Raw genomic sequence first — 25076 nt, 5'->3', positions numbered from 1 at the left:
CAAAGCCTTCTCCCCCTCCTCCTCTGGATCTTCTCCCCCTCCTCCCTGGCTCTCTGCTCTCTGGCCAGCCCCCTCCCTCCCAGCCTGTCTCTGCCACCCACTCCCCCGCCGTGGCTCCTGGCTGGCACCAGATCTGCACCCTGGTGCCCTCTGCCCAGCCTCAGCTCTGAGCTCTTGGGCTGCCCACCTGCTCCCACACTGGCCTCTTCCATCTCAACCCTCCCCGCAGGCCCGGTCAGTTTCTGGCCAGCCGGGAGGTGTCGTCTTTCTTTTTCCTGCCCTCTCTTTCCTGGTCCCCTCCTCAGTGCCTCCAGATGCCACCGATCTTGGAACTAGTCCCCTTAGGTGTTGGCGACCCATTGCCTTGGCTTGGGAGTGCTGGAAAGGGGATGGAAGAGTGCTGGGCTGGGCTTGCCCTAGGATGACGGGATGGGGGGGTACAAAAAAGTGCTGGTGGACAGTGGGGGCAGGGCCTGGCGGTGGGATGCTAACCCTCTTCAGTCGCCTCTGATCACGTCCGGGCCGCCCCACCCCCCTTCGCCGGGACTCTCATTAACCGCTTCTCCTGCTTCGTCCGCGGCATAAATAACCCAGATAAATCAGCCGCCGTCCGCCCCCCGCCCCTCGGCCCCCGCACAGCCCGTTTGTCACTGCTGCTCGCTCACCAGCCAGGCCTGGCCCAGCCCCGGCCCACCCCCACCCCCACATCCTCGTCCCTTCCCGCCCACGTCTGTCCCACCCTGGCTCCTGCCCTGGTCCATGCCAGTGCCAGCATGCTGGCCTTGGGGGCTGGCAACGGGGCTCTCCAGAGAACCCTGAATAGAAGGTTGAGGGGGGGTCACAAGTGGGGCCAGCTGTAATCAGCTTGAGGGTCTGGGGGCACCCCCCAAGTTGGATTCCCTGGAGGTCTCTGGGTCTCCTTTTGGGGTATTTTGCCAAAATAAAACCTCCGTGCCTCCTACCAGGTGCCCTGAGCTACAGCCACCCTTCCCGCTCTGGTACCCACTCACCCCTGTGCCCCCACTCCCAGGCGCGTGTCAGGCTGTGCAGAATGTCACGCTAATCTCAGCCTCTCAGTCCATCCACGCTTCCCTTTCTCACTGGCAGTGAACCTGCTTCATCCTCTGCGGGTGGAGAATTGGACTGGAGACAAATCTGGGGAATGGGGACAGCTGGAGGGCAGAGGCACCCTGGCCGAGGCTTCCCATCCTGACCCTGCAGCAGCAGCCCCCTGCCCCCCTCCCTGGCCTGCACCAGGGCCCTAGGGTGCCTATCAGCCCGCCTCCCTGTGCTCACACCCAGCTCAGGTCCTGGCTGGCCATATTTGGCCCTGATGCTTCCCTGTGAGGGGCAGCTGGTCCCTGGGGAGTGGGTGGGGGAAGCCGGGAGGGGCTGGGGGAGCTTGGGCACAGGGCTGAGGGTGGGGGTGGGGAAGAAGCTGGGCTGGGCCCCAGGGACCAGCTGGGCAATGAGCCGGGGAAGCAGCCGGGAGGCTAAATGAGGGAGATTATCACCCAACTGCAGCCGGGCAGAGAGGGAGGCAGGCAGGGAAGCAGGGAGAGGGAGGGAAGAGGGGACCAGGGCCAGAGGCAAAGGGGGTGTGCAGGGACAGGGAGGGGCCGCAAGACACTGGAGAGGATTGGGGAAAGGCCAAGGCCAAGAGATGGGCTGGGAGGGTGGGGGCAGGGTGCTCCCAGTGATCCTAACAGGATTCCTGGAAGTCTGGGAGCCTGGATGGTAGGGACTTGGAGACAACTGGAGACAGCTGGCGGTAGGGCAGTGGAAGAGGTGCGTGTGCAGCTAACTGCTGGTGCGCTCCTTGGTGGTCTGGAGCACCCATCATACCCCTCCCCCACCCCCATTACCGCCCAGTCTCATTCCTTAGAGGGTGGAGGCAGGTGCCCTCCTGCAGGAGAGGGTGTGCTGTGGGGGGGAAGGAAGTGGCCCGAGATCACAGTGGGAGGCAGGGGGATCCAGGGACAGGAGTGGACACCAGGCCGGTAACGTGCGCTGGGCAAAGCCTGGGGGGCAGCTTCCGCTTTCTTGGCAGAGCCCCAGACTGAAGTAACCTTAAAAAAGCAATTAAATCACCTTTTTTTTTTTAAGAAAAAAAAAAAAAAACCCAGTAAAGAAAAATCAATATTGGGAGAAAGGGGAAGAGAGAGAAGGTTGGGAGGAACAGTGGCGGGGAGCTCTGGGAATGCCTGGACGAGTCCCCAGGAGGACAGGCATGGGAGGGGTCTGCCTGTGCGTGGCCACCTGGACCCGCTGGTGTTAACTCAGCAGCTGCTTCCAATGCCAGCCCATGTGCTCTCGCTCTCGGAGGCTGTGTCCTAGGCAGAGGCAGACTTGACCCCAGGGGTCTCAGCTTCCCACCGCAGGGAGCCGGCTGACCCAGACTCCTTGGAGGCCTGTGGGGAAGCCACTTCACTGAGAGGCTTGGGATGAGCTGGGCAGGGCGCCATGAGCGGCCAGGGCCCTGTGTGTTGGCGGGGGCGCAGGGGGCGCTCCATGCTGCAGAGACCCTGACGGGCCCTGACCTGGCCTTGCAGCCAGGATGGGCATCGTGGCTCCCTGAGCTGGAGGGAGCCACCCCGGCCCCTCCCCCGGGGCCAGGCCCGGCGCAGGGGAGGGCTGGCCGCTGGGCCGCGGGTGGACCTCGGGCTGTAATCCCCGGCAGCTGCCGTTTCCCTCGGATCGATTCCCTTCTCACTTTTTTTTCAGCTGCTGGTTCCTCGGCTCGGATCGATGGAGCCACCTCCCCCGCCCCTCCAAGCTTCCTCTCTCTGCTGCTCATTAGCGCCCCGATTAATCAGCCCCCCACTCTTTGCTTTGGGGGGCAAGTGCTTGCTCCCCAGCGAGGGCTCATGCTCTCACAAGGCCCCCCAGAGCACGTGTGGCTCGTTCTTGATCTCTCTACCCCCCGGGGGGGCACCCATGCATCCCCACTCCTGCCTGTGATGACAGCCTCACCCCAGCTTCCTCTCAACAAGACAACAGCCCCCACCCCCACCCCCACCCCCAGGTTCCTTAGGGCAGCTCCCCTCCTACGGAAGCCCAACAACTTTCCTACTCCCTCCAGACCTCCCTAGGGGGGTGAGGTGCCTCCTCTCCCTACATTCAACACCCACTCCCCCCCACCAATGACGACTCCCAGACTGTTCGCCTGGCGCCCCTCCCCCAAGCCAGGTGCGACAAGGAATTTGAGGAAGCAAAGTGGCCACAGATGTGCTAGTCAGCCGACCTGCCCTGCACTCCATCCCAGGCTCGTGCGTGACAGACCATGCAGCCAGTCTCCCGGTGGGCTGGGGGTATGGTGGGTGCTGAAGTCCAGGACGAAGCTCCGGGAAGCCAGAATTCTTGGTAGAGTCCCGATCGTCCCCTCATCTCTCTTGCCTGCCCACTTCTCCCCTCCCCTCCCTCATTCAAACAAGTGGCTCTCTCTGAAGGAGTTTCTGGAAGCTGCTGTGAGTGGGGTAGTGGGATCAGGTGGTGGCCGAGGGGCTGGATTCAGCGAGGCCAGGACGTGGGGGACAGAGTTGGCTAGCCTTTCCGGGCTGTGATCCAGGAAGGTAGCAGAGAGAGCTGAGCACCCACGGTAGGGCGCTGTGCCCTGGGTGGCCTGGGAGTGGAGCTGCGTGGGGCCCCCGTGCATGGCTAGGGTGTGACAAGTTTGGGAGGCAGCCCCAGTCCCAGAATCCTTGTCCTGGGCTGGGGGCCACCCCCGCTCCTGGCCTGGCTCCTGCCGCCCGTGCCGCCGGTGAAACGCTGTTGACATGTCCTGAATTATTAAGCACGGGGTGGGCTCCGGAGCACATGCTGAGCCGAGCGGCTGGGGCTGCGCGGCGTGGCGGAGCAGCGCTCGCTCCCTCGCTCACTCGCTCGCTCGCAGGGACACACGCAGGGGCTGACAGCTGTGCTGGTGCTGATAAGGGAAGCCACAAGGAGACGATCGAGGAGAGAGACAAGCGGCAGCAGAGGCAGCAGCGGCAGAGGCAGCACCAGGGCTGCGGAGCTGCTGGGAGTGGGAGTGACTCCCCCACCTCGGGCCCCCACCCTGTCCCTGTCCTCCTCCCCGCTTGCCCTGAGTTTAGAAGAGCAGCCGCTGCCACCGCCGCCACTCCGGAGGGCACCGGGGCTGCCGGCCAGGGAGCGAGAGGGACAGGGAAGCTCTGGCCAGTCCCAGCAGCGGGGGACAGATGCCGATCGAGATTGTGTGCAAAATCAAATTTGCTGAGGAGGATGCGAAACCCAAGGAGAAAGAGGCAGGGGATGAGCAGAGCCTCCTGGGGGCTGCTCGGGGGGCAGCAGCCCCCCGGGACCTGGCCACCTTTGCCAGCACCAGCACCCTGCACGGGCTGGGCCGGGCCTGTGGTCCAGGCCCCCACGGACTACGCAGAGCCCTGTGGGCACTGGCCCTACTCACCTCGCTGGCTGCCTTCCTGTACCAGGCGGCCGGCCTGGCCCGGGGCTACCTGACCCGGCCTCACCTGGTGGCAGTGGAGCCTGCTGCCCCAGCCCCGGTGGCGGGCTTCCCGGCTGTCACCCTCTGCAACATCAACCGCTTCCGGCATTCGGCACTCAGCGATGCCGACATCTTTCACCTGGCCAACCTGACAGGGCTGCCCCCCAAAGACCGGGATGGGCACCGCGCTGCCGGGCTGCGCTATCCGGAGCCGGACATGGTAGACATCCTCAACCGCACTGGCCACCAGCTTGCCGACATGCTCAAGAGCTGCAACTTCAGCGGGCACCGCTGCTCCGCCAGCAACTTCTCCGTGGTGAGTGCCGCCAACGGGGCTGCCTGGCCTGGGGTGGCCAGAGGCTGGCGGGTGTGTGTGTGTGTGTGTGTGTGTGTGTGTGTGGCAGGCATCCTTAACAGGGCTTCCCTTCCTTCTGCCACCAGAGGCTGGCCTCGTGTCTCCCCACGCCAAGGGTTTCCCTCCAGCCTCCCTGCGGTGGAGCAGTGGCTGCTCCTGGGGACTTACCCTGATGCTACCGTCCATCCTCTTCTTGGTCCTGTTGCTGCGGCAGGGCTGGGGGCAGGGGGCGTCCCCTGGGGGTCAGCCTGCAGGGAAGGGATGCACCATCCCAAGGCCGGATGCACTGACCCACCCCTACTTGGCTCTTGCCCCCTTTTTCTTCTGGGGCTACCGGATGGAGGTGATGGGGAGGGAGTGTCTGGGAGGTTCCAGCGACAGCCCGGCTGAGGGCTGCCTCCTGAGGAGCTGGCCCTGCAGGCACGCTGGAGGGAGTCGGTCTCTGTGTACACTGGGAGCCAGTGTCCCTTCTGCGTCTCTGGGTCCCTCACCCCCCTCCCAGGCATCCACACACATCTTTCTTTCATGCTGCCCCTCCGGCCTCCTGCTGGCCAGGGCCCCCTCCATCTCCTGTTCTTGCTGCTCCTTTGCCCAGCTCTGGCTCTTACGCTGGGAATCACTCGTTCATTCTGATGGGCATAACTCACTCTCACTGCTGGTACACACACACACGCACACACACGTGCTCCCACTGCTCAGGGACATGGGTTCCCGCACACTGCCTCTCACACACACTCACTGTCCCTATCACTACATCCACGTGCACACCTGCACACCCACACCCTCACACACCCAGAGAGCTACTCATCTTTGTATCACGCTCTCACTTAGCTGCTAGGCATAGGGCCATGTTGTGGATGCCATCCGTCTCCTGACATCCGACCCCCTCCCCCATCGATCCCAACCCTGGCTCGCCACACAGGGGCAGCTGGTGCCATCTCTCACGTGGGTGTGGATACAAACACATGCACCCTCACCTGGAGTGGAGTCAGCTTGAGCTGCTCCCGGCTGCATCCCCCCCCCGCCCCACCTCCAGCATGTGTGTGCCTGTGTGTGTGGGGGGGTGTGTCTTGCACACCGTGTGTCTGTCAGGGCTCTGCTCACCCAGGGTCCCAGGGTCCCAGGCCATTATGCACCTGTCCCTGACACCCAGCATGGTGGATGCATGTCTGTGTTTCCATCCTGGCCACCACTACCCGGGTGCACATGCAAATGTGTGGCAGCAACATGGTGCCCACCGCTGCCCAGCCTCCAGCAGCAACGTGGACTTTCCTTGTGCATAGTGCAGTAGCCGGCCCTCCAGGTTCTCACTCGCTTGCTGCCTCCGTATCACCGGGAAATGAGCTCCCACCAGGTTCCCGGCCCCCACCACGCCTGCAGTGGGGTGAGAGGTAGAAACAGGGGACAGCGGGGAGAGGATGGGACTGGGAGAAGAGTCGGGGACATCGCTGTTGCTCAGCCGCACAGCCCCTCTTCCAGGGAAAATCACTGCTCCCCCAAAACCAGGGCTGGGAGAGCTGCCAGGGAGGTGGCGGGGTGTGGAGTGTGTGTGGCCTTTAGGATTCATGGTCTCCTCTGAGCCCAGTCTCAGCAGGTGCTGTTGGGGCAGAAATCAATGGGGTCTTTGTGTCTCTGAGCCAGAGTTTGTGTCTCAGCCCTGGGTGGTAGTGGGGGGTGAGATGGGGGGGTGCGGGCAGGGAAGGGGAATGAAATGTCAGTGGGAGGGCAGGGGAGGAAGAGGGGTGGAGGGGGCTGAGGAAGTGGGGGAAGGAGGCAGAGGATTCCTGCCTGCCCCAGCCTCTGGGAAAAGGAGGAGGTGGCGGAGAACACGGGGACAGGGAGTCCCCTGATGAGGATGGTGAGTCCCTTGGGATTCTGGCCATGGCCAGGAGGGGTGAGAGTGGATTCCCGTGGGCTCTTCCGCAGCATGGGAGAGGGGAGGATGGAGGGAGTTTGTGGGTCTCAGCTCGGGGGCTGTGGCAGGACCACGAGGGGAGGAGGGCAAGGCAGAGGCCCGTTTGGGCCCCTGCACCTGCCAGCGCCAGCCCTCCTACCTTCCGGCCGCATCTGCTGGCTGAGATTCTCCCCTGAGGCTTTCTAGGGGGCTGGATTAAGGACTGTGATGGGTGGGAGCCCACGGTGCGTGCTGTGGGGAAGACAAGAGCGCCCGGGTGCTACTGGGACGAGAGTGGAGTAGGGGTCTGGGGTCTGCTGAGGACACAAGGTCCACGATGGGCTGACGGTGACGCCATGAGCCCCTGATGGGTGCATGCGCCTGTAGGTGGAGAAGCAGCCAGGCTGTGGGTGGTCGCGACAGCGAAAGCAACAGCGACAGCGACAGGCTTCGGGCAGGGGCTGCTGTGTGTTTTCTGTTGCTTTCCTGTTTCCTCCTTCCCACTCCCCACTCTGCTGTGACCTTTCCTCCGGAATCCAAGTTAATAAATGTCACATTTTCCAGCCTATTTTTACTCCGGGTAATGCGCCCTCCCCCAGTCCCCTAAGCTGCTGCTCCCGCTTCTGTTACCACTGCCATCGCTCTCACCCCACGCTCCCAAATAGCCCCTCGTCTACTCCCAGTGGGTCAGCCAGTCCATCCTCACCCCCTTCTGCCTAGCTACTGTGCACTGGGCTTCCTACGGGGAGCTGTGTGTGCGTTGGGGGGGCGGGCAGCAGAGAAGAGCCACTCCAGTCCCCAGGCCCTGTCCTCAAGCGGCCTGCAGTCTCTCTCACAGTGGAGCAGGCAGCAGGGACACTCAGAGCGCAAGCAACCATGCAGGAGGTAATCAGCCGTGCAAGCAGTGTCGGAAGGGGCTGGGATTAATTGCCAGATGAGGTGCACGGGTAGTAAAGGCCTGAGTTCACATGGAGAGGCCATTCTGGGCCAGTGAGGGCTAGGGAAGCTTAAGGGATGAGACAGGCAGGGCATAGTTTGGAGAGGAGGTGTGGCAGGTGGAGAGAGAGGAGAGGGTGCTGGGGCACTCTCCCCCTGCTCCCCTCCAGCTAGGCCCCCCCAACTCTTCTCCTTCCCTTTCACACTCAGACTCATCCCAACCCACTCCCACTGATGCCTCCGACTTTGGCTACCCCTCTCTGTGTCCTTAGCTGGCCCTTTATTTAGATGGCATCCCCTTCCTTCCGTCTGGCACTGCCCTCCCCGCCCCGACCTGTGTGTTCCACTCCCCCCTCAGCTGCCCTCTCACTAGAGGGCAGAAATCCCTGTTTCTCCCTAGGTTTCCTTTCTTAAGCTGCAAAATGCGAGGGTGACCTCAAGTGTAGCAGTTCCTTCCTGCTGGGGCAGGACCCTACAAGGGTCAGGTGCATGAGGTCTGGAGCTGCCACAGCTTCTGGATTTGAACTTTGGCCCCACCCTTGCAGCTGTGAGGCCCTAGGGAAGCCAAAAAAGCTTCCATGAACCTCTGTCTATATTCCTCAGATGGGAGTTAGAACCTAAACATTTGGGGTTGTTGTGAAGATTAGGCAAAGAGCTTAGCACCCGGCACCCTGGAAGTGTCAGCCGTTCTGCTACTCTCCCAGCTCCTGGCTGCCTTAACCTCTCTGTCCCCAGCTCCATCTACCAGTTTCTGACCCATGCACTGGCCCCGTGGCTACCCTCCTTCACCTTGTCTCCCCCCCACCCCGTGACCCCCACGCTCTCCTCTCTCGGTGACAGCGTTCCCCCTGTGTCCGAGCCTGCCAGAGGTGTGTGCACCACGTGCAGGAGTGTGCACACACCCTCTAGACCAGGGCCAGTGCGCGGCCTGTGATGCTGGAAACCCGGGGTCGGCACTGTCCAGCATGGCAGTCCCTAACCACACGTGGCTGTTGAAATGTGATTAGTATGACAGAGAAAATGAGTTTTTAATTCAGAGAGCTGCATGTGCCTAGTGGCTGCCATCTCAGCTGTGGTGCTGGGAATGGAATTCTGAGGGCTGGGGTAGAGCAGGGCTGAAAGGGGGTGGATTTGGGCTGTGATTGGCAGCCAGCCCATCTGCTCCCTGGGCTAAGGTCCCAGGCTGAGCTGCGGGCAGGGCCTGTGTCCAGGAGCCGGGGGCTGCAGGGTGCCCACCGACACTGTGTGAGCAAAGGCAATTGCAGGACACGACTTTGGTCTCTTCCACCCCACTGTCTGAAAGACTGAGTCCGGGGTCGGTGGAGAATCCCTGAGGATGCAGGGGTGGTCTTCCTGGGTCCAGGCCACCCCTAGAGGGGCAGGAGCCCAGGGCCCCCTGGGTGCCTCACTGTTTCCATTCCCTCTCAGCTCCCAGGCTTCCCTCCCCCCTCCCTCCCCTCCTTCCCCACTCGCTGGTGACTGCCGTGACTATTAATCACTCGCCCTGTTCTCTTCCTCTCTACTAATCAGGCACAATTAGACAAGGCCTCTTCCAGCTGGGCAGTCCCCCTCACTGCCCTCCTCCCTCCTCTCCCAGCCCCACCCAGCCGCTACGCGGGATGGGACAGCACTGAGGCTGAGGGGGAACAGCCGGGCAAACCCTCAGTCATTCTTTGGCTGCCCCAGCCCCCAACTGGGGGCTTGACAGGAACCCCCTCCTGTCCCAGGTACCTCCCTGGTGTGGTCAGGCCAGTACTGGTAGTCTCTGCCCCTCTGCACCTGCCCATGGCCGTGGGAGGAGCAGCCTCAGGTTCCATCCCGACCCCATACCTTGGCCTTTGGGTAGGGGTGCAGGTGGAGCTGGGGGGTCTAAGGGCTGCCCCTTGCCCTTTTTTTTAAAAAAAAATTTATTTATTTATTTATTTATTTATTTATGACAGAGAGGAGTCTTCCATCCACTGGTTTACCCCCCAAATGACCACAAAAGCCAGAGCTGGGCCAGAGCCAAGCCAGGAGCCTGGAGCTTCTTCCAGGTCTCCCACATAGGTGCAGGGGCCCAATCACTTGGCCCATCGTCCACTGCTACCCTGGGTGCATTAGCAGGGAGCTGGATCATAAGTGAAACAGCTGGGACTCGAACCGGCACCCATATGGGATGCGGGCACTGCAGACGGAGGCTTAACCATCTATATCACAGCACCAGCCCCGCCCCTCGCCCATGGCTGTGGAAGGGAGAGGATTCCCACTGGGGCCGGTCCAGCCTCTTATCTAGCACACGAGCTTCACGGTGACCCCAAGTCCATGTCCAGCCCTCTGTCCCTCTAGTCCCATCTCCTCCCAAGGCATGGACCCTGAGGACATTTAGTTCAAAATCTAGCTCAGAATTGATCCTGTCCAGGAGGGCGTGCAAAAGGGAAGGGTGGCATCTGCGGAGAAGTGAAGATCTCACTCCAGCTGTTGCCCTGCACCAGGGAGTCCAGCGCTGGTGGCTCTTCCAGGCTGGCAAAGGAAGCTCCAGATCTTAGTGCTTTTGATCAAACTTTTCGGGGTTGTTAAGCTACTGAGGGCTGCCTGCAGCTCAGATCGCAGAGCAGGCAGCGCTCACCCTGCCCACCTCCTGCCCCCTGCAGGCTGCTGCCTCCCAGGCCCTCCTGGAGGGGGCGCTGTCAGCCTGGCTGCTTTGGTGGCAGAGCTGGAGGAGGAGCTGAGCGGTGTGATCCAGCAAAAGCAGGACAGGGCCTGTTGCTGTCACAGACGCCTGGACTGCAAGGGCAGTGGGCAGGGCCGGGAGGGAGAGGCCCCACCCGGCCCCACTCAGCAGCCCCGTGGCCTCTTCATTAATCAGGAATCAGCCCCGAGCTGGGCTCATTATCAGCTCAGCTTCTCAGGGCACTGCCGGAAGACGTTGATTAACATTTGGAGAAAAGGCCCCCTCGGCCCGCCCCCCTCCTCTCTACCCTGCCCCAATGCTTCCCGGGAGGAATCTGCTCCCCCTGGTGGTTGGTGGCAGGTCCCGGCTGGGGTTGGGGGGGGCGGGAGCAGGCACATCCCAGAAGAGGCTGGAGCCGCGACCCTCTCTGGGCCACCTAGGCTGGGGCCCCAGTCCCTGGGTGGTTCCTGTTGGAGTGAATGGGGGGTGGGGTCAGGAGAGAGGGCAGCCACCCGGCAGGAGGGGGTGGAAGTGAGTCATCTGCCTCCCCTGCCCTTCCAGTCCCTGCCGCACCAACTGCCTTGGAACAGCTGGACAGAGGAGGTGGGGACAGCCAGCACCGGGGCGGGAGGCCGGAGGGGAGAAAGACCTGCGTGGGGTTGGTTTGTCTTTTTGGCAGATCCTGCTGGAGACGTAGGGTCTTCCAGAGCCATCCCAGAGAGTGGGGGTGGGAAGCAGAGGCCCCGAGGACAGAGCCAGGAAGGGCCAGATGCGGGGGTTTTTCCAGCAAAGCCCTTCTTCCCTCAGCGGCCAGGCTGGGGGCTGGTAGCGCTGGAAATCCAGCCCACCCCCTAAATGCTGGCCGTGCCCTTGGGACACCCGTTTGGGGCTGGGGGTGGGGGGAGCAGTCGCAGAGCTGGGCAGAGGCTGCGGCAGCCAGGCAGCAGCGAGAGAGTTCAGAGAGGAGCCACGGGATGATTAAGGGGAAATGGAGGATTGATTTAGGAGGAAAGATTAAAGGAGCTAAATCCGTGGCGCTTGGCTCAGCGGTGACTAAGCGTGGACAGGATAATAGCTTACAAATGTGTGAAAGGTGTAAATACCAAGCCGGGGGGAGGGGAGGCGGCGCGGCGGGCCCAGGAGGGCTGCGGACCCCCGTGCCTCTGCCCAGGGCTCTGGCCCTCCCCGGGGGAGGGGGACATGCGGAGTTGGAGGAAGAGGAACGCGGTGTTTGGGAGCTCCGGTTTCCAAGCGAGGGTTCCAGTTCTGGGGCGCAGCTGTCAGGGCCTGGCGCTGGTCTCCACGTCTCACTCCCGCCGGCTGGGAACCTGGGGTCGCAGGTTCAAATCCCATTGCGTTTCTCCAGCGCCCCTCCAGCACCGGAACTTTCGGCTGCTCCCAGGGCCGCCCGCCGCCGGCGGCTGTGCACCGCCCCCGCCGTGGGACCCCCGCCCAGCCGTCCCGGCTCCCGCTCCTCTCGTCCCCTCCTGGGCCACGGCGGGCGGCGGGCGGCGGGCGGCGGGCGGCGGGCGGCGGTGTCTCCCTCGGTGGTGGAAGCCTCTGGCGCTGCTGTGTGCGCGGAGGTCACTTTGCCGAGGAGCCGGGAGCCGAGGGAATGCAAATGAGGCAAACCCGGGGAGGAGAGCCGAGGAGCCCGCAGGAGACGGGAGGGAGGGCGCCCGGGCGCCGTGATGGATGCCTGCCCCGCGGGAGCGAGCGCGGCGCGGGCCCGTGGGGGCTGCCCTCTGGGTGCGGGCCAGACTTATGCTGCGGAACAGGAGCACGGGTGCGGGAGCCGGCGGGGACCACAGGCGCCGGGGTCCCTGGCGGGCACCCACCCACGACATGCACCGCCACCTTCTCAGCCTTGTCCCTTATCTCCCGCGGGCCGGGGGTGCGTGGTGCAAGGTGGAAGCCAAACTACTAACCCACAACTTTGCATCAGGGGCCGGAAATGTCTCCTCTTCCAGCCAAGCGCTCCCTGGGATCACAGCTTTCTTCCCGCCAGGCCCCACCTGGCTCCCTCCGCAGATCTCCCCCAGCTCACACATTTACATTGAGCCAGCACTGAGATCCTTGCCTCCCAGGGAAGGATGCTCCCTTCTAAACCATGCAGGCTGGAGCTCTGCTCACTGAGTCTGAGGGCCGGGAGCCACAGTGTGCACCTGCAGAGCTAGGCATCCTGAAGAAGGGGCCAGGTTTCTCCCTGTCCCTTGACTGTGGCGCGGTCCACCTGCTGCTCTTCCCCAGATGGACTCCTTGACTTGCCCAAAGAAGCTTTCTCCAAGCTTCTAACCCATGCTGGATTCCTGTTGCAGTCAGAGGCCCTGGATGGTGTCCCGTCCTAGCCCAGCCGTAACCGGTAGTGTCTGTGTATTCTTGTGAATGTTGGGCTCATCTGTTTTGTTCCCTGCAGTAGACCAGGCACTTAGAACATGCCTGGCACGTAGTGGAGGTGCTCAACAAGCCCTTTAAACATTTTAAAATTTATTCTATTTATTTGAAAAGCAGAAAAAAAGACAGACACCATCCAATGTTCACTCCCAAAATGCCTGCAACAGGCGAGGCTGGGCCGGCTAGAATACCAGGAACTGGGGACTCCATCCTGGTCCCCTACATGAGTGGCAGGGATCCAACTACATGAGCCATCACCTGCTACCTGCCAGGGTGCGCATTAGCAGGCATTGTGCGAGCTGGGACTTAAACCCACGCATTCTAAATGTAGGCATCCTGAGCACCACACCAACGACACCTGCCCCAATAAACACTTTCTGAATGAACAAATGCCTCTGCAGCCAGACAGCAGACTCTTGTTCTCTGATGTTGCGTCTGCACCACGCACACTGCCTGTTGCATGGTACAGGCTCGAGGGACGGTGTTGGGTACACCAGGCTTGTTTGAACACCCAGGCCACTTCGTGAGCACCTGCTGTGGGTAGGTGTGTGCCAGGTGTGCAGTGGATAGGAGTATGGACTCCAGGCCAGGTTGCTGGTCCTTGGCAGGTTCCCTACCCTCTTGGTGCCTCCATTGACTTGGCTGTAACTCCAAGGTGCAGTGCCGCACGGAGAGAATGGGCCCGCACCGTCTTGGCAGGAAGCTCTGATCTCAAACGTGTCCCCGCCTCCCCAGCGTCTACCATATGTCACTCTGAACTTATCTGTCACCCTCACACCTAACCAGCCACCCTTTACAGAGGAGTGAGCTGAGGTTTGGAGGGCCTGAATGACACACCCAAGGTTGGTGGAAGAAGGCGGGATTTGAACTTCGTTCTGTCTGGTTTTGAAACATATGCCCCATGGGGCTGGTGTGGTGGTGCAGCGGGCTAATGCGCCTCTTGGGACACCCACATCCTGAATCAGTGTGCCTTGTTCAAGTCCCAGCTGCTCTGTTTCCAATCCAGCTCCCCACCAAAGCACCTGGGAAGCAGGGGATGATGGCTCAAGTACTTGAGTTCCTGCCACCCACGTGAGAGACTGGGATGGAGTTCCTGGCTCCTAGCTTCTGCCTGGCCAAGCCCTGGTTGTTCTGGTTCTTGGAGGCATTTGGGGAGTAAACCAGTGGACAGAAGATTCTCTCTCTCTCTTAACTCTGCTTTTCAATAATATAATTTTTTTGACAGGCAGAGTGGACAATGAGAGAGAGACAGAGAGAAAGGTCTTCCTTTATCGTTGGTTCACCCTCCAATGGCTGCCACAGCTGGCACGCTGCAGCCAGCACACCTCGCCAATCTGAAGCCAGGAGCCAGGTGCTTCTCCTGGTCTCCCATGTGGGTGCAGGGCCCAAGCACTTGGGCCATCCTCCACTGCACTCCTGGGCCACAGTAGAGAGCTGGACTGGAAGAGGGGCAACCGGGACAGAATCCGGCGCCCCGACCGGGACTGGAACCCAGTGTGCCGGTGCCGCAGGCAGAGGATTAGCCTAGTGAGCTTCAGCGCTGGCCTATAATATAATTTTTTTTTTTAAAGAAAAGTCAGGTGAATATTTCTGTCTCCACTTGACAGATGAGAAAACTGAGGCCCGGAGGCGTTGGAAAGCCACTTGACTGATTGAGGTCCCACAGGCTGTCAGTGGAGCTGGGACCAGTGACCCCAGGCAGGTGATTGAAGTCTGACTGGTGAGGGCTGGGAGCCAGGTTCCAGCTCGGAACTTGCACCCTGGCCCTGGGAACCCTTGGGCATGCACCTTGCACCTTGCCGTTGTTAGGCTGCTCTCTGCCTTTGTACATTAAGGTGTGGGACTGAGTGACCTTCTGGGCTGGTGCAGACGCCCAGGTGTTTTGCCTTGTTGTGGTCTTCCTTCCTGTGCCCCCTGGAGAGAACAGAGGAGGAAGCTTGGAGCCTGAGTTGAAGCCAGGGACCTGAGCTGTCCAACCCTGGGGTGCTGGTCCCAGTCCAGTGAATATGCATCCCTTCCCCCCTCCCCTCTGCACCCCAGGGCACTGGCGGGGGGGGGGGTGGTTATCGCAGGGGCCTAAGCAAGAGGCATGCATGCAAGTGGATCCATCAGGGGAGGGCTGATGGGACTGGGGGGAGGACAGAGGCTACCATGGAAAAGTGGGATGAGAGGGAGATGCCAGGGCCTTGGCAGAGGCAGGGTGCCCAGAAGGAGGTAGAGATAAAGCCCAGGCTGCAGATTAGCTCTGGGATTAGCCCAGCCTGGCCTCCGGCTGCTCCTGGCTGCTTCTTATCTCCTGGAGGCCCAGGGCCCTCTCTCCTCACAGCTCAGAGCCCTGGCCTTGCTAATTGCCTGTTAACCCTGTGGACTCTGACTGCAGGGAGAATGAGGGGCTGGGGCGGGGGCGGGGGGCGGAGCTGGAGTGGGGTGAGTGCCAGCCTGCCAAGAGCTTTCTGGAGAAATGGAAGCTGTAGGTGGATGGAGCTCCCTGGGCTCAGAGAAGCCATCACTCAGAGGAGTGCACTTTGGACGGGTCTGTCCCAAGCTCTGATCTCAAGCAGAGCTGGGGAGGGGGGAGAAGAGCTGGGGGGAGGGCACGTGGGGAGGAGTTACTGGCTCAGAGTGCAGCAGGAACCTCCGCCCCAGGAAACAGTCCAGGAGGAAGATGAGAGACAGAGGGACTGAGGATGGATAAATGGGAGAGAGATGCAAAGCGCCAGGGTTGGCCAGGCCAGCAGAGGGCTGGGGCAGAGAGTGTGCAGGTGGACAGTAGATTGGGAGCTGGGACAGATGGGCCGACGGCATGAAGAAGCACTTGAGAAACAGGCTAAGATGTGCAAACAGACGCTGGGGAGACAGACCCAGGCCGGGGCCCACGGCGGGTGGAGGGCTGGCCTGGGGGAGGTGGGGAGATGCTTAGGCCCTGCCTGCAGGGCCACGTGGTCCTGTCTAGAAGCTGTCCAGCCTCGGTGCCCAGGAGGCTCATGGAAGCCCTGTGCTCAGGCTGGGAGCACAGCAGTGAGGCGGAGTGGGGGGGGGGGGTGTCTGAGGCAGGGACAGGGCTGGTGGTGGTGGGGTCTGCGCATAGCCCCTGTGCCCACCAGGACACTCCTGGGTATGGGGCCTGCCCCTTTCTGTGACTGAACCCTGGCCTCCCAACTCTTGCACAGGGCTGTGTGGGGCCAGTGTGGGGAGGCAGCAGCGGCCAGCCGGTGGGACCTTGTGGCTGAGCAGCCGTGCCGTCTCCATGGAAGAAGCCGTGGGCTGTGCTGCCACCAGAGCTCTGCCACTTAGGAGCTGGTGGCTCTGTCGCCGCTGCCTGGCCCAGGGACTGTCGCCGGGGCAACGCTGTGCTCTGCCCAGCAGTGGGCTTGACCCGGGCCGTGCAGGGAGCTTGGTCCTGCTGGTCAGGCCTGGCTGTTCCCTACAGAGGAGCCCTCAGATGTGGGTTACTTCACGCCCCGCCCCGTGTCACCCCCACCTCGGGGGCCTATGTGTGAGGCCTCCACCCCGTGCTGCCTGGGCTGGGCTCCGTGTGGGTCGGAGGTATCAAGGTCCCAGCCCCAGCCAGGGTCCCAGTGCCCCAGGCTGTTCCTGCCCTGCACACGCAGCAGGCGTTCGGCACTACACTTGGGGCAGGTTGACCCGCCTGTCACTTCCTTGCTGTGTGCCCAGGGCACACTTGCTTTCCTTCTTTGAGCTTCCGCTAGCTCATATCTGGGAGGGAGGGGTACAACAGGACTCAGCTCCCCAGGGAGCGGCATGAGGCTGAGATGTGGAGAGGCCGTGGCACAACCTGGCATTCGGGACTCTACCGAGGTGGTGCCGATCGCCAAGGGGACGTGAGTGAGCAGCTACACGGGGTCCTCACACAGCCCACGCCTTGCCTAGCCCCTCCCCTCGAGCGTACATGCACAGCTGGCTGCATCCGATTCCAGCATCTTCTAGGCCCCAGTTAGGAAGAGACTGGGCACTTTGAGATGTGAGCAAATACTTAGAGTCCCCACATCTGCCCTCCCCACACCAGCAGGGACCCCGGGGGATCTTGCACCCCACCCGTTGCAGGTTCCCCCTACATCCAGCAGCACGGGGTCAGCGCACACGTCCGGGGTCAGGGTGGTCCTGCCGGATTCTTGCCCCTTTGTGTAGCGCCTTTTCTGAGGGCCCAGGCTGGGACAACACAGAATCAACCTAGAATCTCAGCTCTGCCCCACCTTCCTCCTACCCATTAAATCAGACTTCTCGCTTTCAGAAGACCCCCTGGGGTATGGTGTGCACATTAGAGTTTGAGAAGCACGTATCTTGGGAGACAATCAGCCTAATCCTCCTGGTCTCAACGTCCTCATCTGTAGAATGGGGAGATAATAATACCGGTATCATAGAATAGTGAGGTTTCAAGCATTCAGAACAGTGCCTGGGGCACTCAGCCATTCCCACTCCTCCCCAACACACACACAGCAGAGAGTGGGGGCAGGGCTGATGCAGGTGGGAGTGAAGGACTTGAACCCAGGTAAGGAATTGAGATGCAGCAGAATTGGAGCCGCAGGTGCACAGGAGAGGGGCAGACGGAAGGGGAGGAGCTGGGTGGCACATGCCTTTCTCAGCTCACTGGGGGCCGAGGCAGGAGCTGTCTCAAGGTGGGTAGGCTTGGGCGGGAGATGCCAATACTGCGGTGGGGAGAGGGACCTGGCCTCCGGCTGCCTTCCCCGGCTCGGCTCACTGCCTCGTGACCTCGGGCAGGTCCCCTCACCTCTCAGAGCCGTCGGGGATAATCGGGATGATTAAACCTATCCAGCAGGGGCTGCAGAACCGGAGGAAACAGGGCAGCGCTGAAATCGGCGGCGGGGTGGCTGGGTGACAGAGGAACTGCAGGAGCGGGGCTCGGGCCACAGGCCCCGGGGTGCCGAGGCAGAGGATAACCGTGCGTCGCTTCTGGAGCTTGGCGCCTGGGAACTCTCCCTGCAACCCCGCTTCGGGCCGCTCCTCCCAGCTCTTGCCGTGCGAAACTGTTCCCAAGGAGAGGGGCGGGGGAGCGCCAGAGTGATTGAGTGCGCCGACCCCTTGCCCCCGGGAAGGTGCTGCCTGTGATGGGTTTGACCCAGGGGCTCGTCTCTGTGGGGTGAGCCTGGCAGGCGGGGCGGGAACTAGAATCCACTTCTCGCTCAACCTCTCCCAACCCCAGCAGCGCCAGCAGTCGCTTCCATATCCGGGGCGTCGGCGCCACCTGGCGTCCATGCAGGAGAACGCTCCGCGGAGGGAAAGGGAGCTGAGTTCCCGCGCCCCAGTGACCCGCAGCTTACAGAAACTGTCTTGTGTCTTGCTCTGGGCCAGGGGCAGGCCACACCCAGCAGACTCCCCGTCCCCATGCAGCATGCATTCTAACTCGGGGTGGGGCATGCACAGTGGGACAAGGAGACAAGTAGATGGACAGACTATCTCAGGTCAAACTCGTGTGTGTGGCAGGCGCCACTAGGATCCCAGGTGTACTGAGTGTGACATCAGGCTTGGCTAGCCATGGTGTGTGTGTGTGTGTGTGTGTGTGTGTGTGTGCCCTTCCAGGAGAGGGACTAACACAAAGACCCAAGGAGGCAAGGGCACCACGTGTTGTGGCGTTTGTCACAGAGCCTGGGGGTGGAGTGGTAGGAGAGGCAGGCAAGGGTCGCATCACAGGAGACTGCGGCTAGGGGAGGAGTTGTATTTCATTCTCTGGGAAATGAGAAGTCACTGTTACAGCTTTTCTTTAAGTTGGATTTTGTATATTAGCGGTTTGCAACATGATAAGGGGAATGACAGGTGGCAAAGGCCAGTGGGGGCTGTGACTGGGTGTGAGCACTTTGGAAAGAGCAAGCCAGCCACTGCATGGGGATGAAGGCCACGGAAAAGATGGAGTTCATGGGAGAGGGGGGCTGCAATCCCTTGTTGGGATACAGGATGGGGTGTCCAGGCAGGTCTGGTGGTCCTCAGTGGGGGACGGGGACCTGGCAGTGGTCTTAGCCCCTCCTCCCCTGACCCCTTCTCCCCGACTCCCAGGTCTACACTCGATACGGAAAGTGTTACACCTTCAACGCGGATCCACAGAGCTCGCTGCCCAGCCGGGCAGGGGGCATGGGCAGTGGCCTGGAGATCATGCTGGACATTCAGCAGGAAGAGTACCTGCCCATCTGGCGGGAGACAAGTACGTTGTGGGGGGAGGGGCAATGGCCACCCTGGGCACGCGGGCCGGGTGTGCACGGGTCTCTGTCTCCATGTGCAGATGAGACGTCGTTCGAGGCGGGCATCCGGGTGCAGATCCACAGCCAGGAGGAGCCACCCTACATCCACCAGCTGGGCTTCGGCGTGTCCCCAGGCTTCCAGACCTTCGTGTCCTGCCAGGAACAGCGGGTGAGCGCTGCCAGCTGGGCCCTGGGTCCGGCACGGGGCTCAGGCCTTTGGGCTCTGAGGGGCTGCTGACCAGCTCTGCCCTCCGGAAGCTCACAGCTTGCCCACACCCAGATCCCACGAACTCTGCTGGGGCCGGAGGCGCACTGGTGGGCCGAAGAGGGGGATCATGATCGTGGCCATGGCCTTATCGTCCTCCGCCTCTGCAGCTGACCTATCTGCCCCAGCCCTGGGGCAACTGCCGGGCCGAGAGTGACCTCAGGGACCCTGAGCTTCAGGGCTACACAGCCTACAGCGTGTCCGCCTGCCGCCTGCGCTGTGAAAAGGAGGCCGTTCTTCAGCGCTGTCACTGCAGGATGGTGCACATGCCAGGTAGGCACCCCAGCCCCCAGCCCACCCCCAGCCCCCCTGCCAGGCCACAGAGCCCTGGGGCAGAGCGCTGCTCGTGTGCATGGCTGGCGCACGTGTACAACACGTGTGCATGTCCAGACCCCTGGGAGTGTGCTTGGTCTTTTGTGGGTGTTTGCGACTCTGCACGTGGGTATGCACGCCTCCGTGAGCTTGTGGGTATGTTAATTTGTGTGTGTCCACGCGTGGGCTTGTGTATGTCTGTGCTTGTGTGTTTGCGACAGTTGTGAGCATTTGCTCAGATACGTATATACAGATGTTTGCACATGCGTGCTCGTAAATGTATTCATGCTTAAAATGCATGAGCAGGTGTACCGTCCATCTCATTCATATATGCATTTGCGCTTAAATGCATGAGCAGGTGTGCTGTCCGTCTCTGTGTGTATTTGCATACATGCACATTCGTGTGCATACATGTGTGTGTGTGCCCCCATTAGGGCACGTGCCGGGGCAGGGGAGGGACTGTAGATTCCAGGAATAATTCTCTCTCCTTTCAGGCAACGAGACCATCTGTCCTCCAAACATCTACATCGAGTGTGCTGACCACACACTGGGTCCGTGCTGCCTGCCCCTCCCCTGCCTCTCCATCACCCTCTCCATGTCTCTGTCCATCTTCCTCCTCGGTGTGTTGCCTTCTCTCCTCCTGATCTCTCCCTGGAGGGTTCTTCCTGGGGGTTGGGCCTTATCCCATTCCTCAGGGGGGGTCTGAGGACCTCTGCAGGTGCAGACACTTGGGTAAGTGGAGGCAACGAGGAGGGGGGTTGCAGAATTCAGGGTTGTGAGCGAAGGCCTGGGCTTTGGTTCAGCCAAAGAGTTCACCTTCTCTGAGCAAATGAGACGCCCACTCTCTTGGTCTCAGGGCGAAGGCATTGCTGGCTGGCATTGTGGGTAAGGCAAACCCCTCTGTCCACAGGTCTCTCCTGATCTGCAGTTTATCCATCTACCCATCTACCCATCCATCCATCCATCCATTCATTGACACATTCATTCTCCAAACTGGTCCAAGCCTGTGTTGGGTGCTGGAGGTGAGAGTGGGAGTGAGAGCCTTGCCTTGCAGGGCTTGCAGCCTGCCAGACTGTGGACAGGGATTGCCACATATTGTGGCTGAATGAGGGCAACCTCAAGGGGGCTACAAGGTCCCAAGGAGGGGCAGGCAGCGCCAGCCTGGGGAGGCTTCCTGGAGGAAGTGACGCAGTAGCGGAGGCTCCAAGGGCATGTTAGAGTTTGCTGGGTGCTGAAGGCAGTGTGTACTGCAAGCCTTTTGGCCAGAGAGAGCTCACTGTGTCTGGGGCACCAGAAGGGCAGAAAATGGGGAGAAGTGGAGAGTGGCGGAGGGCGCCCTGGGAAGCCCACAACGGCTGCAGGTGTTAGTTAGCACATGTGGCTGCCGGTGCGGTAGAAAGTGTTTGAAAGTGCGGTAGAAAGTGAGGAGTGTTTGGCAAAGGAGCAGCTGTGTGAGCAGGGCTAAGCGAACAGCAGAGATGGGGATGGTCCACAGAAGGAGCCCCCCTCCCGAGCCTTCCTCCCCATCAGGCCTGGAGGGGGACAGGGATGGGAGCACTGTGGGACCCACAGAGAGACCTGGGGCATCCCTGAGGGCTGGCAGTGCAGAAGCCTCCTCTCCTGGGCACCCCTGCCCTCCGATACTGCTGGGGCCTCGCGTCGGCCAAAGCCGGGTGATGAGAATGTCTGAGGCGGGTTCTTGGCAGAGGCCAGCCCGATGGGACCCAGAGCAGGTGGAGGGGGTGCAGAGGAGCCAGCACACCGAGCATGCGAGTCCTGTCTGCCCGCTTGATCTTCTGTCCCTCCGTCCCTCTGTGCGTCCATCTGCCCACCCATCCCAAGCATCTTCTCCATGCCCCCTCGTGTGTCGGAGGCCCCACACGGTTGACTGGCTTCAGGGATGGCACTGCCCTCCCTCTGAGGCCTGAGGACCTCCCTTCTCTCAGGGGCAGGGTGGGAGGCTGGGGGGGGGTCCTGCCTACTCCTGCTTTCTTGGGGACCCTGAAGTGGATCCAGGAGGGCCCCCCATGACTATTGTCCTCTAGGAGTGCAGGGCTGGCCAGTAAGGGCCTGAGGCTGCTGGGCAGCCCCTCCCCCACTGCAGTTGGTGCCTGTGTGTTGCAGACTCGCTGGGAGGGGGCTCCGAGGGCCCGTGTTTCTGCCCCACTCCCTGCAACCTGACCCGCTACGGGAAGGAGATCTCCATGGTCAGGATCCCCAACAGGGGCTCAGCGCGCTACCTGGCGAGGAAGTACAACCGCAACGAGACGTACATACGGTAGGGGCCTGTGTGTGTGTGTGTGTGTGTGTGTGTGTGCGTGCATGGTGAGTCTTCTGCCAGGAGTAACACTTACAACCTTCTCTTTCTTCTATAAGAGTTGTATTTACTCAAGAGAGAGACAGCGAGAGGGAGAGACAGAAAGAGAAAGAGAGAGCTTCCATCTGCTGCTTCACTCCCCAAATGCCCGCAACAACCAGGGTTGGACCAGGCTGAAGCCAGGAGCCAGGAACTCCATCAGGGTTTTCCATGTGGGTGACAGGGGTCTAAGCACTTGGGCCATCCTCTGCCTTCCCAAGTGAATTAGCAGGGAGCTGGATCTGAAGTGGAGTGAAGACTTGAACCCACACCCTCTGATACGAGATGTGGGCATCCCAAGCAGTGTCTCAACTGTTGGCCCAAACACCTGCCCCACAACCCTTCTCTACCAACTAACTATCCATCAGTAGTCACATCATGTGCTTCCACCTCCAGGAGGAGGCCCCCAATGCCTCTTTTTAAAAATTTATTATTTATTTGAAAGTCAGAGTTACACAGAGAGGGGAGAGGCAGAGAGAGAGGTCTTCCATCCACCAGTTCACTCCCCAATTGACTGCAATGGCCAGAACTGCACTGATCCAAAGCCAAGGGCCAGGAGCTTTCTCCAGGTCTTTTCATGCTGGTGCAGGGGCCCAAGGACCTAGGCCATCTTCTTCTGCTTTCCCAGGCCATAGCAGAGAGCTGGATTGGAAGTGGAGCAGCCAGGTCTTGAACTGCTGCCCATATGGGATGCTGGCACTGCAGGCATCAGCTTTACCCACTACGCCACAGTGTCCCCCCCACCATGGCTCTTGTCTGAGCTCCATGCACCTGTGCACAGTTCTGTCACTGCCTGTACGCTTTGTTGCAGGGTTTTGCTCGCTCAGCCACCTGGGAACTGTGAAATGCATGTGAACTGGGTGGAAGGAACAGGGCGGGAAGGGACAGGGACAGAGTGGCCTGCAGGAGGCACCGCCCTGAGCCTTGGGTCTGACACCCAGCAGCTGAGGAAGTACAGAGCACGATCTGGGGGCCAGGCCCAGGGCTGTGCCGCGTGGGGAGAGATGATGATGATGCCAACCCCATGGCAGGGCTGGCCCAGATCTGGTGATATAGAACTGAGTCCCAGGCCCTGGTGGAGAGGGGAAGCAGGAGAGGCAAGAGCTGGGCCTCTCAGCACCTGGGCTTGCAGGAGGAGGAGAGAGGGGAGGCATCTGGTGAGACACCTGTGGGAGGGTGTAGGGGGGAGCTTGTGTGGAGAGAAGCAGAAAAGAAGGTTTGGGTAGGAAGATCCAGGGAGCAGCGATCCTGGGCAGTCCAGAAGAAGAATTTTGGAGTAGACTGATGGGCAGTAGGGAGCCAGTGAAGGTTCTAGAGATGCCCAAGGATGGGGCCAAGTGAGCACTATTGGCTGCTTTAGAGGAGCCTTCAGGCCTAAGGGGTGGGCACCAGCTCCCCATTCAGGGGCTCCCAGTCAGGATCCACTGGTGCTGCGAGAACACCCGGCTTCCTGTCCCCGCAGGGAGAACTTCCTGGTCCTGGATGTCTTTTTCGAGGCCCTCACCTCTGAAGCCGTGGAGCAGCGAGCAGCCTATGGGCTGTCAGCCCTGCTGGGTGAGCCGGCCGCCAGCCCCCGGCTCCCATGGGGGTTGCTGGGCCAAATCTGCCCTCTCTGATCCTGCTGCTCTGCTCCCCCAGGAGACCTTGGGGGCCAGATGGGCCTGTTCATTGGGGCCAGCATCCTCACGTTGCTGGAGATCCTTGACTACATCTACGAGGCAAGGGGGCCGGGGGAGGGGGCAGTGGGAGGGGAGGGAAGGGGACAGCGGGAGCTCCTGGAGGAGCTGGACTGGCTTCAGTAGTCGATTGCTTGCCAGGGAGACTCCCGTCTCTCCCGCTGGCCAGAAGGCCTGGGGACGCTGAGGAATCAGAAGATGGCCCAGGAGGCTGGGGCAGTGCTACCAAGTCCTTGTCCTCTCTGTGCGCTGTGCGGGGTAGTGAGTCCGCTCCCGGCCTGATTTCCCGGGCCCACTGCCGTCTCCTGCCCCAAGGTGTCCTGGGACCGGCTGAAGCGGGTATGGCGGCGGCCCAAGACCCCTCTGCGGACCTCCACTGGGGGCATCTCCACCTTGGGGCTGCAGGAGCTGAAAGAGCAGGTGAGGGCCAGCTGGGAGAGAACTCAGCGCAGCCGGCGCCCGCCCCAGGCCTCAGCGCCCCCTGGCCTGCGGGAGGGGTCCCGGGCTGGCTGCAAGTCCTCGCTCCCTTTCATCTTGTAGAGCCCCTGCCCTGGCCGAGGCCGTGCTGAGGGCGGGGGCACCAGCAGCCTGCTCCCCAACCACCACCACCCCCCGCACGGGCCCCCAGGCGGCCTCTTTGAAGACTTCGCCTGCTAGGATGGCGTGGAAAGGACCCAGGAGTCTGGAACCTCTCCCCCAGTGCCAGCCCTGTCTCCTCCTGCTCCTGGGAGCCAAGGCCTGGGCCGGCCAGGGCCTGCGGGGAGGGGTGGTGCTCACGGAGAGGACCAGGACTCAGAACTCTGGCGTCAGCTGCTTTGCACAAGGGTCCCTCTTGGCCACAACCCCACAACCACTACCCCTACCCCCAGGCTGCAGCGAGACCCTGGGGGAAGGGAGGGAACAAGGGAGGTGGAGCCTGCCCAGCAGGGGTGGAGCCCTCTGTACACCTGTATATATTTAGGGAGGTCAGGGTGGGGGTGGGGTACCCATGTAGAAGGTGGGTGGGGCTATAGGGGTGGGCAATTCCCAGACAGCCAGGGTCCTGGTCCAGGCATTAGCAGAGGGCAGGCCCCCAGGACTCAGGAGTGCTGGGCTGGTTCTACCTGGGGCCCTGCTCCTCTCGCCATGGGGAGTGGGTGGCCCAGCAGGCCTGGCCCAGCTCCCAGCTCCCCCTGCACCAACTCCACCCTCCACGGGGAGGGGGCAGGAGACCCTGCAGACCTTGGCTAAGCTTGCCGGGTAGGGAGGGAGCCTTCTCAGCCCTTTCTCCCTCCGGGCTAGTTTCATAAAGTGCTGACGAAATTGGGAATAAAGAGGCATAAAGAATTCTCTGTGTGTGTGTGTGCGCGCGCACGCGCTGGTGACCAAGGGTGGGGTGGGGTAGGGGCTGGGCACATTGTGACGTGCTTCCTGGTAGAAGGAACCACAGGCCCCAGTAGGGGTGGGGGTGGGAGGGCTCCATCCTCCCACTCCCCCTCTCCCACCAACACCCACCTTTCAACAACTCAGTCACAAGTCCACACTGAGCCAGTTTATTAAAGGGGGGGAGCTTCATCGGGGT

At 61.4% G+C, this 25076-nt stretch overlaps 1 protein-coding gene across 2 annotated transcripts; it reads left to right on the top strand.

The window, feature by feature from the left end:
• The first annotated feature begins 4148 nt into the window (after positions 1–4148).
• ASIC4 (acid sensing ion channel subunit family member 4) lies at positions 4149–24841 on the top strand. 2 transcript variants are annotated; one of them, NM_001171017.1, is made up of 10 exons: positions 4200–4781; positions 18725–18869; positions 18948–19075; positions 19282–19444; positions 19978–20034; positions 21608–21761; positions 23302–23393; positions 23478–23557; positions 23831–23935; positions 24056–24172. In NM_001171017.1, the coding sequence occupies exons 1-10, from the start codon at positions 4200–4202 to the stop codon at positions 24170–24172; spliced, it is 1623 nt and encodes a 540-aa protein (NP_001164488.1). The 2 variants fall into 2 exon arrangements, with proteins under 2 accessions (XP_051703972.1, NP_001164488.1); XM_051848012.2 differs by lacking the exon at positions 19978–20034 and having other exon boundaries at positions 4149–4781; positions 24056–24841.
• Positions 24842–25076: the final 235 nt, after the last annotated feature.

Source organism: Oryctolagus cuniculus, chromosome 3 (assembly GCF_964237555.1).
Source record: "Oryctolagus cuniculus chromosome 3, mOryCun1.1, whole genome shotgun sequence".
Taxonomy (NCBI): Eukaryota; Metazoa; Chordata; class Mammalia; order Lagomorpha; family Leporidae; genus Oryctolagus; species Oryctolagus cuniculus.
This window is presented reverse-complemented; position numbering and strand designations above follow the sequence as displayed.

Coding starts and splice junctions, on each gene's coding strand:
- ASIC4 (NM_001171017.1), top strand. CDS start 4,200: ATGCCGATCGAGATTGTGTGCAAAATCAAATTTGCTGAGGAGGATGCG. Junction 4,782..18,724: donor CCGCCAGCAACTTCTCCGTG/GTGAGTGCCGCC, acceptor CCCGACTCCCAG/GTCTACACTCGATACGGAAA. Junction 20,035..21,607: donor GTGTGCTGACCACACACTGG/GTCCGTGCTGCC, acceptor TGTGTGTTGCAG/ACTCGCTGGGAGGGGGCTCC.